Source organism: Crocodylus porosus, unplaced genomic scaffold (assembly GCF_001723895.1).
Source record: "Crocodylus porosus isolate Cpor-Errol unplaced genomic scaffold, CroPor_comp1, whole genome shotgun sequence".
NCBI lineage: Eukaryota > Metazoa > Chordata > Crocodylia > Crocodylidae > Crocodylus > Crocodylus porosus.
In genome coordinates, this window is record NW_017728915.1 from 29,531,422 (window position 1) to 29,548,845 (window position 17,424).

At 37.8% G+C, this 17,424-nt stretch overlaps 1 protein-coding gene across 4 annotated transcripts in view; it reads left to right on the forward strand.

Moving 5' to 3' along the window:
• Positions 1 to 17,424, forward strand: part of CDH8 (cadherin 8) — a 214,640-nt gene that overhangs the window by 169,383 nt on the left and 27,833 nt on the right. For all 4 annotated transcript variants that reach the window (XM_019535904.1, XM_019535903.1, XM_019535906.1 and 1 more), the window contains exon 10: positions 5,473 to 5,590. In XM_019535904.1, the coding sequence (XP_019391449.1) occupies positions 5,473 to 5,590 (118 nt within the window). The remainder of the gene's footprint in view (positions 1 to 5,472; positions 5,591 to 17,424) is intronic.

The following is a 17,424-nucleotide window of genomic DNA, read 5'->3' on the forward strand; positions in this document are numbered from 1 at the left end:
ATTTCTAGATAGTGACATTTTAATTTAAATAAACAGCAGCTGACAGCATGACACTAGAGTTGTTAATCCAACTATTCTTGTGCCTCATGTGGGTGTTAGGCATTAAATTCACTATTTGCCAAAGCAGCTTACCTGACAATAGAGTCAAAAATTGTTTTCTTTTGGTAGTATCAGTACTACATGACAACCTTTTTCTGCCAAGATTTGATTGTTGCAAAAGATCAGTGTTTTGACCTTCCAGCACCATTTTTAATGTAGATGTCACAAATGCCTCATTTGCATTGTAAACACTATTCAAAACCATTGGAGAGAAGATAATTGACAGACATCTTTTTATATAGGGACTTTTCTTTCCATTGCGTCGACTTTATTATTGGTACTGAAGCTTCATAATTTCAGAGTGTATTTTAGATTTCCATTAGTCTTGTGTTCTATGTTATACAAGGCTCAATGATTACTCTCCACATGAGAGTGTGGATGGCAGCTAGAGGTAGGGAAGAGAAAGGTATTGCATGGAAATTTTAGTGTTTATCCGTGTCAGCATGCATACTACACTGGAGCTGGCTGAAAAGCAGTGACAATTTGTCATATCCTTCCCTCCCCTTCTCCTCCTTCTCTCTACCAGGCCCCTCCCCATTTAGATTTTTCAAAGGGAATTTCAGTTAGCTAGTCAAAAGCCAGTCATAAAAATATGCCTGAAATTTTTGGAAGTATGATGGAGAAAAATCTCTAACGTTTTGTTCATCAGGCTGCATACTGCCTCAACAGCACTGTGCCAGTGACATCTACCTAGATGACAGCCTGAGAAACCATTGAGACACTAAATGTTGCTAAGACTTGGTGAGCATAAAACTCTCACCAGGAACCATATAGCCTTTCTCTGCCCTTTTAGGTGCCCAGTATAATCAGCTCTCAGGGCCCATGTAGATATCCAGTGAAGAGTGTGCCATTCAAACAAGTGTATGCTTTGCAAGCCCCACTTCATACTGAGATCTCAGTATCTACATTGGTTGGCTTCTAACATCATACTTAGCTCAGAATCTGCCTTCACATTTTAGAATTAAATAGATTGATAAATCAAAGTTCACCATTAAAAATATAGCTGAAGTAGGGTTAATAATACATCTCCCAGACATAAGTAGATTAGCATGGGAAAATGAGCACCCTTATAGGTAAAACCTAATCCCTAAATTGGCTGGTCCTTTCAAATTCTAAAGCTGAATGTTGCATGTAAAGAAAGGGTGCAATTGCTTTATACTATTTCAGTATATTTACATTTGCAGTTTAACTTAAATGTAAGTTCAAATTGAATTTGAATCACCTTAAGAGAAAAGATTACATCTGAACCTTTTATAAACCTTATTTGCAGTCCCTAAATATATTGACTGAACCATCTATTACAGTTCAGTGTTCCAAGTGTTCTATTTTGGGTCCTGATATAATTGAGAGTGGCAACCGCGGCTGCTGGTGACGTGACAGAATGTATTAAAAACTGTTGATGTATAACATTGCCAGATGTATTTTCTTTGCTACTGTTCTGACTTTATAACATCAGAATACAAAACTCAAAGCTGGGAGGAAAAGTGTGCACATGCATGTGCATCTGTGTGTATGTGTGTTCATTTTTAAGAACAGCATATTTTTACACACAACATGAATTGCCAACAAAAAGTCTTTTAGCTAGTTTTACAAAGGGAAAAAAGTAACTTATTGTTAAGATATACACATACATTCCTTTTAGTATTATCCTATGCTGCATAATTGGAATTTATTAACCTTGCAAGCTCAGTCATTATTTGCATGGGCCAGTTTAAAATAGATTACAACTTTCTGCTAAGCCCTGTGACTATTTGTCTCCACCATACTACTTTCAGTTTTGGTAAAGGAGTACAACATCCATAAAAGCAGACTAATCACGTCCACATGGGAGGTTCATCCAACTGGACTTCCTATGTCTCGCTGCCCAGAGCTGATTGGGTCTTGCTGCACAGGCCTGAATTAATTATACTGAGCATAATCCAATTGCACACCACTGTAAATTTTCAGGGTAACTCAACTGACCCACAAAATGTGACTGAACAGCATACTTTCTGTTAAAGTTTTGGAGTTTGGGGTATTATACTCCATATGAAAATGTAGTTGTTCTTTGTGAAATCTCATTGCCTCCCATTTTCACTTCTGTTCTGCTGATGTAAAGTTTTCTAATCACAAAGAGCTGTATTCAGTAATGCTGCAGACTCTGGTGTGTTTAGAGTACAATTAAGTCTATATTTCAATCATGGCAGAAATAGGTACAATGTATAAGAACTTAGAGTTGATACTTTCCTGTATAATTCACTGCTATTACATTGATAGTAACTTGGAAATGCTAAGTATTTTAGGAAATGGTAGCAAATTTTAGGCATTTGTGGTTCTGCAGAATTGTACTATAAGGTTGCAGAATGTAATGTTGAAAGGTCCTCTGGGATATTCTAACTATTAATTTCAGTCCAGAGATACCTGTTAAGACATGCTAATTTAGTGTTTGCATCCTAAGTATAGATACATATTCAATGATATGAATGAACTTTGTTAATAGAACATCAAGATCAAAATTTTACATGGAAAACTATCAGAAAATTCAGGATTGAGCAAAGTAAGGGGTATTAACCTTAATACTGCTGTTGACATACATGCATTGCAGTAAGCCAGTTCTCAAACTATAATTTATGGAGATCCTACTTGTGCTTTGTGTTACCAATGGAAAAGGAAGAAAACTATCTGAGGGGTAGAGCGGATAGTTCACCAACAAAAGTCTCTAGTATGTTATGAACCACAAAATGAGAGCCAAAGAACTGCTGCCAGTGGCTTTTATTACATGATAACACAACACTGAGCGATGTGACATGCTCATCAGCACAGTAGTAAAAAGAAGGTACTAAACGGTTTTGTTTTTCTCCCTACCGCAGAGACAAACATATGCAGTAGTTTCATATACTGCATATATGTTATGTGCTTATAAAAGCCTTATTGTAATGCATGCACACAAAGGAGGAGAGAGGTTGCTATGGGAACACCAACTTAATTTTTTGTCTTCTGCATGTAAACAACTGTAATATTTCACTAGCTGTACTATTGTCTTTGGCATATATTTTTTAGGCATTTTGAAGAAAAATAACAATTTGATAACCTAGAGGGTTGTAAGAAAGGATGAGGAGGAAGAATTGCAATGTAGGGCATAAGTGTCAGTGGAGAGTAGGATACATCCATGCTCTCTGAAAACTTACATAAACATACAGACATGCCTGTGCCCATTCATTCCACTTCTCTAAGATTTCCAATCTAAATAATAAACTATCCTAATCTTGCAGAGTTTCCAGGAACTGAAAAGCCCTTGACTATATGGTTGCTGACTTGTGACTTATCTATTATATAAATTGAAAACCTAGAGACAGTTCAAGCAATAATTAGAACCAATTCTCTCACATAACATTGGTGAGAATTACCACTTAAACAATCAGCAGGTATTTAAATAGAACAGTCATGTCATAAATTGCACACCTGCATACTTGACCCCCTAAATTTTCTTCTGCTCAGTACTCCATATCTTTAGAACTACTTCCTATAACACCTTAAAAAAGACATGATTCAAAACAAAAACTCAATTGTTTTAATCTTTACATGAAAATTTGGAATTCTGCTGTAATTTCAATGGCTTCAAAAGTAGAATGAAAATATTTGGCCATGGTCAAGATACAGGTTTAAGGTCTTGATATCTTACAACCCTCAATTGAAACTTTAAACCTTTGGGAAGAAAAAAAATCACCATTTTTGTGTCAAGAGGACCCATGATCTGATTGGCAAACTATTTTATGGAAGAAAATAGTATTTTAGGCCATTTTCAAGTACTTTTTGCTTCCTTTTTGAATCCATCCATTTGAAATCATAGCAAGTGGCATCCATCATTGCCAGCATAGAGTTGTAAAAGTTAATACATATACTAATATATAAACCCTCCAAATTATTTTTCATAATGTTTCTGGCCTATACAGGATACAGAATGGCATGGGTAATGAAGGCATCACAGGTTTTTTTTCTTATAAACTTTTACATCTGGATGAAGTGTTATTGATGGGCCTTAATCCAAATCTACATAAATAAGTGCCTTATATTTAATATATTGCTATTTGTCCTATTTGGGTATCTATTTTAAAAGAGCTTTTAATTCCTGCTTTCAACTTGGGTAGGAAAAAAAAGGGAGAGAGTGGTAATGAATATTATAATGTATGTGATTTGTAGTGTTAGACACTAAAATTTTAATGTACTTTCTCTCACTGAGACATTCTTGTTTTCCTAAAAATGATGATTTAAAAACTATATCCTTCTCCAATGTGGATTACAGGATGATTCATATACACTTCTGTGTATTATATAGAATAAGTGCTCCCCATGCAGTTCATTTTCAAATGTTTGGAACATATTGTGATTTTTAAAAAATCCCTTCCAAATTTGTCTAAGATTACATGCTATATCATGGAGCACATGCAAAACCTGTGAAGTTTGTTGTGTTAAAATGCACCTGGTTTTCCATTTTTTATCATGCAAGAATTGTCAAGCTTTACATAAAAAGCATAAACATTTCCTGGCTTTCTGAAAAAGGGATGTCCTTCACAACTCCATGAACTCTAATTATGTGCTCAGATTTCCATCTAACTTAAAAGAAAAAAAAATGACCAGTAGGCTGATATTTGACATACAGAATTTTACATAAAAAGGTAATCTTCATGTTTATTCTAGTGAAAAAAACCAAAACCACTTGGTAAGATGGTTTGGAGGAGAAGGGAGATGAAGGTGTTGTCCATACCTCTAGGCATGACTCTGAACCAAGGATGTTCCAAACCAAGAAAAACTCATATATGCAAGTCAGAAAAGGTTCTTTTATTAGACCAACTTAAATACTTAATAATAAAATAATACTTAAATAATAAAAGATATCCAATTCACCCAAACAGCCTTGTCCACCTATGTCCTTAGACCAACACGGCTACAACCTACACCCCTATATGCAAGCCATACCTTCAAGTCAAAATTCCTCCCCTTTTTTTCTTTTGCAGAATAATACATCATTATGCTCTCACACTTGCAGTTACTGTGTCTGACAAGTTATTTGGAGGCAGCCAAGACTTTGCTCATTTTCTGATTGCCATTTTCTGAGACAGGTTAAATATGAAATAGCCCTCGTATTTTTGTATGCATTGGCCTAAGTTCTGTGTAGTTCATACAGGAGTGTAAATAATGGTCCTTTTTAGTCTTGTGAAATCATAGCACTAGCCAGATAATGTCTTTAGCACTAGAATGGAATGCCTTTTACAATGCCCCACACAAACGTCCAGTATTTTTATATTTAGCAGGTTAGCTTTTCAAACTAGATGCTGCTGCTGAATGCAACTTGTAAAGAGCCTGTAAATTTTATGTAACCTTTCTCTATTGCAGATCATTCAGATTGTTAGTGCTGTTGATAAAGATGACCCTAAAAATGGACATTTTTTCCTATATAGTCTTCTTCCTGAAATGGTCAACAATCCAAATTTCACTATCAAGAAAAATGAAGGTAAATATAAAATGTATGTAATGGTATGCTGTATAACTTACTTTACTTCTGTTTTGCATTGCTTTGTTGACTTCCATTTACTTTGCCAATTTGTCCCTTGAGCAATTAGAATGTGGCTTATCTGTCTAATGGTACCATAATTACATCTCTCCAGCTATTTCCAGTATCTGTGCAGTAGATAAGAAAAGTAAAATGAACACTGAATTTAGATCCACAGAATAATTCACTGGCTTACAGAAAACTTGAAAGGATGGATTTAATTCCTGTTCTAGTTCTGTTCATTTTAAGATCCCAAAGATATCTTGTAAAACAAGAGTTTTGAAACCACATTGATAAATAAATATTGAACCTACGTTGGCTCACATCTCCTTGGGAGCATCTAATTAAATGTTTACTGAATCCCCAAATGGAGACAAATTTTAAGCCAGTTTGGTGTCTGTATAAAGATTCTGAAGTATTACAGTTAAGCATGTTTAACTAGGATGAAAAAAATGTTAGGTCAGCAAGGTGTTCAAGGGCACTTTCTATTTATATTACTGTTTCAGAGAAAGGGCATAGCTTCATCTTGTAATACTATAGAAGTGGAATTTCATTCATGGTGGAAGAAATGTAGAAAATAGATTTGATCCATTTTACTATTGGTGAAAAATAAATTTAGACTGATCCTTTTTCTTGGCTCGCAGCCATACTTGAAGGTCATAAGGAAATCATGGGAAATGATCAGAGTTATTCTGTAAATAGTGCCAATGTATTTGTATTTGCATTTGCATTTGCAATTATTTATACGTATTTCTTTTTTATAATATTGAATACTATTAGGGAATCTGGGTAAATTACAGTCTCATATTTCCTATATGTGCAAGAATAATGAAGGAAATCATAACATGCAAGTCAGCCTTGCTAGTATTAATATGAAACTTGACTTCTGTGTGTAAACATAATATGTAACCTCTTAAATAAATAAGAATATGCTTTTTTTCATAATGATTTTGTTATTCTATCTGTAGCAGCCAGTGGAGGATGATGGTTCTGCTTTGATAAATATATTATAAAAAAGCTATATTCCTGTACCTATCTAAATATATGATGTCTTTTCTTTTAGGTATGTAGTATCATTCATTGCAAGTGTATTTATTATTATGTATGCATCTTTATAAAAAAAATGAGGGAGTCTTTATGAGGCTATATTATTTTAGTTAGCACTTTTATTGGCATAAAAAATAAAGTGACTAAAAATCCTTTTTCATAGTCCTCAATATTAGAATACAAATTGGTTTAAGTACCTTAAATACGAAGCTCCCATAAACAGTGGTTTCCCTTTGCAGCCTGACAAAATAAGCAAAGGTTTTAACATCCCTTTTTGAACAGAGATGATCAGAGATAATCATACCACTAATTAACCTTCCCTTTCCAATCTGTTCCCCTTTTAAGATTCCCTTTAGCTCCCAATTGAAGTCAGTAGCAAAATACTTAATGGCTTGAGTAGGAGGAGTAGGGACCTTTTTTATAGCATCACTGGGAGGGGTGGGGAAGGCATTTTAGCTACAATATAGATGTTATGTTTTATAATTGAAATTTTATGGTACTTTAATCAACAAAACACCTTTTGTTGACTGAAACCCCTCTTTTGTATTTTTTTAAGAGAAAGTGATTCACATCCCATTAAGAAATAAATTTATTGTTATCAGATTCCACTTAAAGAGACACAATTGGTTTAATATATCCCTATCTTCAAATGTTATTCCAACTGCATGTACCTGTAAACCATATATTTTTTATTAAGACTAGTAGCCTACATAAAATATTCCATGTGTGGTTAGTTGTATCTGCTAGAATAAATATTCGCTTGTGCAAGGAAGGATTCCTGACAAACGCAAAGATGTAGACTAATACAAGATGAAGTCTCACCCCACATAAACTCAATAACTCTTTGCTTTGTGGAAGCAAGTTAAGTATAACTGGCTATTTCTGCTGAATGTTTCTATAAAAGTTAAGCCATTAGGACAAATTCTGCTCTTAGTGATATAAGCGCGAGTCAGGAATAAATTTTTCTGTTACAGAATGACTTCCGTGAACTGCAAATGGAATTAAGCCCAATATCTCTTTAAAGTTTTAACTTATAAATCTAATTTAAATATATCTCTAATTAAATCAAATTAATTAATCTAACTATATATACTATTGTGTGTGTATGTGTATATATTACTGATTTTACTGATTCTGTTCTTTATGCCCATTTAAACTTTCCCCTCTCATTTCTTTTCCCCACCTTTACCCCCATTTCTCCTGTATCTCCATACTTTGTGAAGCACAATGGTGAACAAAAGTCTCTCTTTTCTAGGGTCTTTCTGAAACGGTTTTCTTGCATCCTACGTCATCCTTTGCGTAGTATTAGCATTACCGGGAATATCTGACATTTGTCTCGCTTGAGGAAGTTTTGATATCATTTGACCTCTTCTTTTGGCATTATAACTTGACAACTGCTTTCAAAATCATAAGTTCTGTCTACATACTTACAAAATCAAAAGCACTGGTGCCTATTAACTCACACAGTTTACCCCTATTAGTTGATGTAGCTTTTGAACCTTCCAGATTGCCAGTAGGCAATCTAAAAATGGCAGAGATGCCTTATCTGTGTTGCACAGATGACTACAGATATTATAATAGGCTAAAACATGCCTTTGCCAAATGTTTTTATTGACCACTTGACATAATGTTTGTGTCTTCCTTAACATTCGACAAAACACTTTTCCTAATGTTACATTATGTGTTACGGAAATTGGCCAGTGATCATAGCTACATTCTGTTCCTGCAAAATGATTTACAGGCACCATGACAAGGTTTCTGTCTGCTCAGACTGGTACATCTGCATATTTACAGCGTCTTCTGTAGACAAGACATCCTGAAATAACCTGTAGGGGCCTCAGCTGCTTTTTTGATAACTTGGCTAAAACAGTTATCATGTATGTCATCATATAACTCACCTAAAGTCCCACAATCAGCTCTCAGAAAACAATATTCATTGAGTTTTTTCTATTTTTCCTTAGATTTCTTCCTGTTCTGATACCAGCACAAAACTTCTGTCACTGAACATGTTTTCCTAACCTTGTTTCACTGCCTGGTGAAACAATTTTTTAAACTTAGCCAAATGGGCTGCTTTTTCCCACTGAAAAAACTATTGAAACTGGCTTGGTATCTAGAACTGTATTGCAAGCATAGGCATTTTTCACTGGTCAGAAGTCAGATAGCTCTCTATTTCTCCATCACAAAATGCAATCATAAAGTTTCACAGTAAACATTAATCTATTGGGTTACCAGTCATGTAAATACATAATCCAGTGCTGACAGAAAGTTAGGAAACTGATAAATTTTGTTATTTCATGGCACCAGTATACTGAACTGAAATGGGTCCTCTGAAAATGGGATGTGCTTATAGTCTTTTAACAGAAGTATGATCATCACAAAAATGTTATTGGATATCTGGTGCTAGTACATTTAATTTTCTCCTGTTTTGACATGTTTCTCCTGTATATTTCAAGTGTATGAAACATTAAAGAATTCAAGCTCTTTATTATTCCTATTGCTAAGACGATTAAGATCAGAGTCTTTTGATAAAAAGCCATTTTCAGAGTTTTGCTTTGAAACTTTTATTGCAAATAGAGTTTTCAGTGAAAATTACATCATGTGTAGCCACCATACATTGGAAAAGCTTCCAGATTTGTCCCAAAGACAGAATTGTGCTGATTCTTCTCGTTCCTTCAAAACTGTGTTTCCTAACAAAAGCATGCCATAAATTAAATAGTCTGCAGTACCCATAGCTGCAGGTGCTTGCCGCACAGAGAATATGGTGAGTTTCAGCTGCATAAGCATGAAGTCTGTGAGCACTGGCAGAGCCTGGGCATGTGCCGGTGTGATTAAAAGGTCACATCAGTTTCATACAGGTTTACTCCCAAAGTTGTTCCTTCTTTCCCCCTGCCCAAAGTTCAGCCTGCCTACTCAAGTTTTGAGTTTGGACAAAATATCTTTATTTATTAGATTTCTATCCTGAGCTATCCAAAAGGCTTACAATGAAACTCACAGTCTTCCCCAAACAACATCCCAACACCCAAGAACTTCAGCTCCTCCCCTCTTCCCAACTACCCCGCTGTCACCCAAATTCCCACGCAAGCTAATCCTTCTGCCAATCACAGCCACACCTCCCAACTGCCACTCACCTTTTTTCCACACAGCCGAGTTTCCTGTCCACCCACTCCCACCATCCCCCTTGAGCCCCACCTTTCTTCCCCAATGTCCCCCATAAGCCTCTACTGCTTCTCTTACAGCGAGGCTTTAGCTGTCACCATCTCTTCAAGAAATGCACACAACTCCCCCTCCCCAACAAACACAGTACTAAATTCCTAATACTAAAATAATTATTGGGTGATACATAAGAAAGACAATGAAGATGGTTATTATAATCTGTTATTAGCAGGTTGCCATTTAATAGAAATGTTATATATAGTGTAATACTAAATGTTTCTGTAGCTTCTGTAACTTCTCACTCCTGTTCCCTCCTGTGGCAAACTGTAGGGTTTTCTTTTGTACTAACAGCCCTAAATTTGTTATCAGATGCTTTGCAACTGTGGTGTGTCGGAGGGATGCTTGTGTGTATCCTGTCAGACAAATGTTTATTCCATGGTTGTCAAGGATCACAGGTGATTGACTGTACTTGGGGCCTGGTAGTCCCTTCCATTCTTTGGTTCGATGTTCCTACAAAATCAAATGTTACCATGCCATTCTTGATGTGTGGGTAGCTTTGGTGTTCTAGTCATACATCTGTATAATATTTTGCAGTGTATCCATGCTAAAAAGTCTAGTTCCCTTGCACTGGGAAGGGATCCATAGTTTACTCTGCTAGTTATTTCCTTACTAGGCTAGCTTGAAAGGAAGAGACAATATGTCATATGGGGAAAGCAAGATAGCCTGTTATTATCATGCCTTATATACCCCAATCATTAGCTAAATTATGTATCATTTTGTACTAGAATCCTACTTAAAACTTGCTGCCTCATATCATCTCCTTCACAAGTACAAGACATCATTTCCAAATGATTTTGAACAATCTAAAAAAATACTCCCATAGAATACCTCATTTTGCTTTCTAAAATAAAAATAAAGTCACTGTCTGCAATTTGTTTGATATCAGAAAACATTAGAAATGTTTCTCTGTCAATCTTGCTTAGAGTATAATAAAATGAGAAAAAGAGCTCAATTCTTTTCCTACCAAACATTTACTTAAGCAGAATTGTCAAATACCTACTCAGAGGGCACATCTACACTGGCATTTAGTCCAGTCTAGATTTACTGTGAGGTAAGCTACTCAAGAGTGAGGGGTTTTGGGTAGGTGTCTATACATGTGAGGATTAGGAAGAAAATTTGCTCCCAGTTCCCTGCAGACCTGAAAATATGACCTTGCTGCCACTGAAGAGTGCTCCAGGCTCCCCCTGGGTGCTAGCCCAGGGGCTGGCAGGGAGCACAAGGTCAGGAAACAGCTTGCTGCTGGGGTAGGGAATGTCCCTCTGCCCTGGCAGCAGGGAGCTTCTGGCCCTGACTCCCTGATCAGGGTCCTGGGGCTTGGAAAGAGCTGTAGGGGAAGGGCAGGTCCCAGCCCCCTGTTCCAATCTGCTGGTGGGCCAGCTAGCAGCTGCTTCGCTGCTAGCTGCCCCACCAGCAGATCAGGGCAGGGGGATGGGATCTACCCTACTGCTGAGGCTTTTTTCAAGACCTGTGCCTTAATCACCTGATTGGGGCACAGGGCTAGGACCTGCCCCTGACTAGGACAGTTAGTGGCCAACCCTGGGTGAGATGGGGAAGTCTGCATGTGCATCCTGAGGCTGTCTGGGGACTGCCTAGAACAGGATGCACATGCTTCCCCACACAGCCTGGGACTGACTAGGAACTGTCCTGGTCAAGGGCAGGTCCCAGCCAGCTCCAGGCTGGGCAGGGCACTGTTCCCATGCAGGGCACTCATACATCCTGCTCCATCATTGCAATTGCAGTCATGGAGTGGGGGGCTGGGAACATGATCATGATCGGAGCAGGGGCTACAAACTCCCTGCTGCCAGAGCAAGAAGACATGGTCCCCAACCAGGCACGCAGGCCGGGGGCTAGGGAACTTGTCCTCTGCCCACCACCAGCTCCATGCTCATGAACAAGTTTGCAGTACCGGCTCTGCGCCTGTAGGCCTGCTGCTGGGAGACGTTTATGTCCCAGCCTGAGTGCCACAGTTGTGGAGCTCGGGCTGAGAGATCCTTATCTCCCAGCCAGAGCCCCACAACTGTGGAGCTCAGGCTAAGAGATAAGGGTCTCCAAGCCCCCTGCTTCCCAATTACAATGGTGAAGTGGGGGCTGGGAGATAAGGATCTCTCAGCTCCCACTCCCCAATTGCAATCTGAGAGCAGGGGGCTTGGACCCCCCTGCTTCCAGGGCAGGGGGACATAGTCCTTGCCTTCATTCCTGTGGCAGAGCTTGCCCCAGCAGTGGGCAGCTCCCAGAGGCAAGGAAGCAGATTTTGCTCCCAGTCAGGCATCTACATGAGTGCTACAGTGGCATTACTAATGCCGAGCAAATTTGGTACTTGCATTTGCACGTAGCAAATTTACTCAGTATTAGGGAGGTTTACTGTGAAGTAAGCATGTATATGTGTACATGCATACTTCACAGTATATTATGTTAATGTGAAGTTAAACATCTCTTGTAGACATGCCCAGGGAGTGGTATTTTTGCTCCTTCTATGGTAACCCTTTGGTGTTAAGAGTTTTTTCTTAATAAAATAAGAGGTTTCTCTTACTTCATTTCTTAGTCAGTCTGCTTATCTGTCATTTTCTCAGCATCTGATTTGTCACCCAACAGACTTTACTTTCCCAAACCTGTATCTCAAAGACTTAAGAGGTGTTACTGCCACCTGAATGTCCTGGCTTTACTCTGGCCAGCTAACCTACTGATCTCAGTTATAAATGGCTTCTTAAGGGACATCACTAAACCCATTTTTGTCTTATGGATGTACTGTGCTCCTCCAGAATAACAGCACCCATATGGCCCTTTGTGTGTGTGCTGTAAATCCTCTAATTCCTTTGCGGACTCATGCAGCTTTTACAGGTGCCTCGGGGAAAGTTTGTGGCCCAGCTGCCATCTACCCCAGGGATAGTTTCACAATGGGGAAGCTCATGCCTGTGTGCTTTTAATGTATTTAACTATCATCCTCATTTTTATACATAAGTAATTAAGGTAGTTGCACATTTTTTCCAAAGAGCAGTTCTAATGTATCCAATCACATCCTCATTAGTGCTTAAAAAAAAAAAAAATCAAGGGATGTGATTAAGGGAGCAGGTACTATGCTCCTGAATATCCACGAATATTTTGCCACTCCTTTTGAAACACCAGTAGCATGTGTGTGCACTTAGAATATTGAATACCTGTGTTTAATAATATGTAAAGGAATAAATTGCTAAGCCTAGGAAAGACCCGTAGTTAGAATTTCTTTAATTATTATGGACATAACTTTGCAGATTGAAATCAGTGGGGCTCTTTGCCTGGTAAGGTACTATTCAATATGTAGGAGACAGAATTGGGTCCAAAGTAATCTGCATAATTATATATCAAAAGATCTAAACTGAAAAAAAAATGCAAGTTTATGATATTTTCTACAGATACCATATTATTAATTTTGTTATAGAGTTCAGTCTTAAAAAGCAGAGCTGGGCAAAATTTCAAATCTTAAATTTTATTTAGTACTGAATTGGAATGAAAAGTCTTGCATTTTTTTGTACAGTATTTAATTTGCAGTTTATTGAAAAAGGATCGCACATTTTAATACACTTAAAATATTATGCTTCAGTTGTTCTGACTTCTAAAATCTAAAATATAATTTGAAAATTCAGAATAATAAAGCCAAAATGAAATGTTTTGACCTCATCAAAATGAAATGTTTGATTTGCTGTGAACATTTCAATGACATTTTGTTGCCAGGAAGCATTTTTGGAATCATGTTTTCTGATTGAAAACTGCTCTATTGAAAATTTTTTACACGATATAGTTAAAAGCCATATGCTTAAGAGACACAACATTCCTAAGTTTGAGCCCTAAGAATTAGATTATGCAAAAATTAAGGGTATTTAGATCTGAGATTATGTCTCTGGGCCATTACTAACAAGAAAAAGGCCCAGTTTCTGACTAGTATTATATGCAGAGCTAAGAGGAAATAAAAACCTAGTTTCTGGATATTTAGTGGTAAGTCAATGTTGCTGCCATAGGCAGACAAGGTTCTTTGGGTAAACCTGATATCTTTTATCAGACTTAGTTGGAAAATTTCTTCTTTACAAGCTTTCAGGTACAATTACCCTTCATCAAGCAGAGGAAGCGTCTGCACATGGTTTGTGCTCTTCCTGGATGGAGTAGTAAAGCAGCCAGAGGCCAGTACATATGCAAGAAAGCTAGTCAGTTAAAATATAAATCGAGTTGGTCAATAAGCGAGAAACAGGTGGGTGGGGCTGGGGGGTGGGAAGAGGAATGAATATAGCTGTAGTCAAAGGATGAGCGACAGGAGGTGGGGTGGGGAAAGGGAATAAATATAGCTGCCAAAAATTGGAGGGTTTATCTGGAGAGTCAGATGTCAGGCATGTTACAATGTGTCATAAATCCAATGTCTATATTTAGTCCATGATTGTTCATATCCAGTAGATTGATGAAGTGAAGTTCATAGGCTTGTCTGCCAAAGGTGTTTTGTAAATTCCCTTTGAGGTTTATAACTGAGTGATTGGAGAGAGAGCAGTTTTTTTGTGGGAAATGTGCCCTGACAGGTAATTGGGTATTGTTGTCTTTGGTAGATTTTTGATGTATGTTCATTCTGGTGCACAGTTGTTGTTTAGTTTCTCCTACATATTTTCCATCAGGGCATTTGGTGCACTGGATGAGATATGTTGCTACCATTTTACTTTCAACCAAGCCATGGAGCAGGGAGGCTCTGAGTAGGACTAAGTATGCCAAAATGTCAGTAAGTTCTGTTGAGTCAGCAGAAAGGCCATTTTAATTTGCTGCTACAGTTCTGTCCCTGAAGGAAATACAAAGCTGGAAGAAATTGTGTTTTATGCTGTTTTTTTGTGGAATGCCATTGCTGCCGCTTTGCAAGATTTACTTGTAGAAACGGACATGGTAGATGGAAGCACAGGGGTCTCTGCTTGTTGTACTCTGGTCCCCCAGTCTTAGTCAAGCTAAATGGAATTGCTAGGGATCTGTAAGTGTGATGGGCTTTAATTCATCATACCTAGTAAGCAAGCAGACATTGGGCTTTTCATTCAGCATTATAAAATGTGAGGCCAACCTGTGACAGGGCAGAATGTAACAAGGCCTCTAAAGGATGAATAACAGCATCTTAGCACTTTGACATTTGTTTGCACTAATAAGAAAAATGAGGAATTGGCAACATCAGGTGGCATATGTTATTACAACGTGGTGACACTCTTCATAAACATTCTCAGAACAATAAGCAGGCCAACAGGCTCTCAAGTTAATGGTTTTATAAAGGATGTCCTCATACATTGCAATAATGCGCAGAGCTTCCATGTTGCTAGGCATTAGATAAATGCATACAACACATGCTTTTCATTCAGATCTTGTTGTTGTTTCATCATTCTAATTTGAATAATATAGCAACCCTTTTGAGACTATGTGATTTCAAAGCAACGATAAGGCCCTTTGTTTTCCTACATTGTTCAGAAGTAGTCATAACCCCTCCTTAATCTGAGCCCCTCATTAAATATTTACTCAACCTATACTCTTCATGTGTGGTAGCTTTCTGATTCCCTTCACAGTTCTTCCTTTACTCTCCGGTTGTGTACTATTTTTTTATGCTATTCCCGTGCTTGAGTAAGATTTTAAATGAACTCTCCATTTCCTGTGGTGATGACTAGAGGAGGGATAAGGCTTTTCTCATTATTGTCTGTCTACATAATGTGTTGGATCCTCAGTATTTTTCTTCTTTCACCACTACCTGGCTCTGTCACCTACCGTATCTTTTTTCTTATGTATAGGCAGCTACTCTTCCCAGGCTCATTTCTGGTTAAAGTCACAGCGCAAATGAGCGTGGAATACAGTTTCCATTGCAGATCTACCATTTAATCCTACCAGGCTGTTCTCAACTCTTTCTTGCAATTCTCACCACTTCTGTAGGAAGAAGATTGCCTCCTCTTGGCAGCCTAACACAGAACAACTTTGCCCTACCTGACACAGAGAATAAAACCAGACCCACAAATTCTAATCCAGCTGCCCACCTCTTTCACACTTTTACCATACTGGCTACTTTGCATAGCTGAACCTTACTCCCTCCTCTCCTGTATTCAGGATGCAGGGTTCCAGCCAGACAGATACCCTCTCTCCTACGCCATAAGTCAGATGTGACACATCAAGCCTTCATTGGACCGGACAGGCCAACCTGATGATCCAGACAGCAAGGAAGGGGTCGCCTGGTAAGCTTGTTGTCCTGTTTTAGGCATCCTTAGGTTCTTCTTCAGCTCTGCTGTGTTTCCTGAAGCCCCTTCTCTTTTTCCCCTGGCTGTAGCTGGCAGCATGCTTCTCCTGGAGCATTTATGTTCCAGATGTTCTTTTAAACCATACAGTCCTGTCTTCATCCCATCCCTTTTGTGTTGGCTTCTTCCCAACTCCCATAAATAATAGTCTCCAGCTAACCATTCAAGAACTGTATGCTCAAACGGGGAAAGAAGGGCACACACTCATAGTATTATGTAGTTCCAGTGAAAGGCTTTTTCCCATTGGAAATATCTGTCCCAATTATGCAGTTTATTTCAGAAAACTTACGTGAACACATCACAGTGCAAACATGAAACAATAATGATAAAAAATTAGACTGATACAGGAATAATATGGTATATGTACAGCATACCATTATTATGCATACATGATCAAAAGAGGCTTTTTACTTTTCTTATTCATAATTTATTGGGGCTGCTAGCAACATAATGTTGACAAGGAGTCAATTATGTTTCATTTTATAAATCAAACTAATTAAGAACCAGATGCGATCTAAGTGAAAAAGATCTGAGGTCAATGTTGAGTGCCATATGTACTGCAATGCTTTCTTATGACAGAGAGATGTATTGGAATGCTGGGTAAATTTCTTTGCTGCAATGGGTTTGCCATGCCAGGATAGAATAATATAGCTTTAATTTTCCATGTCAATTATTCCATCACCTTACTCATCTTACTGTACTTTTATTAATAAAGCAAGCTTTATTTTAAAACAATAAGACAGAGGAAAAAAAAGATAAAGAAAACAAAACAGAAAAGGGAAAAATGGGTCAGGTAATTACCGTGCAAGAAGAAATCTTTTTTTAAAAATGAAAATCTGGAACATGGATAAAAGAGGAGCTCAATATCCAGAGATAAAAACAAATTAAAGCTTCAGTATAACTTAATTTCAGCTAAATGGTAGGGGAAAATAATAATGAAATTGGCACATCAAAATTGTATTGCTCAGCAGGCAGGAGAGCTTTCTTGGCCTTGATGTTAGTGAGTGCTGTACTTCCTCACCAGGGACTATAATAGCAACAGGGGGAACAGAAGTTGGATCCTTCAGAACTTTTAGAAGTTTTTTCAAATGTATAGAAAATATTTTCGTCTTTTGTTATAACTTCAACTTCATAGATTTCATAGACATCAGGGCTGGAAGGGACCTCGGAAGATCATTGAGTCCAGCCCCCCTGCCCAAAGGGCAGGAAGTCAGATGGGGTCATAGGATCCCAGCAAGATAAGCATCCAATTTGCTCTTGAAGGTGTTCAAT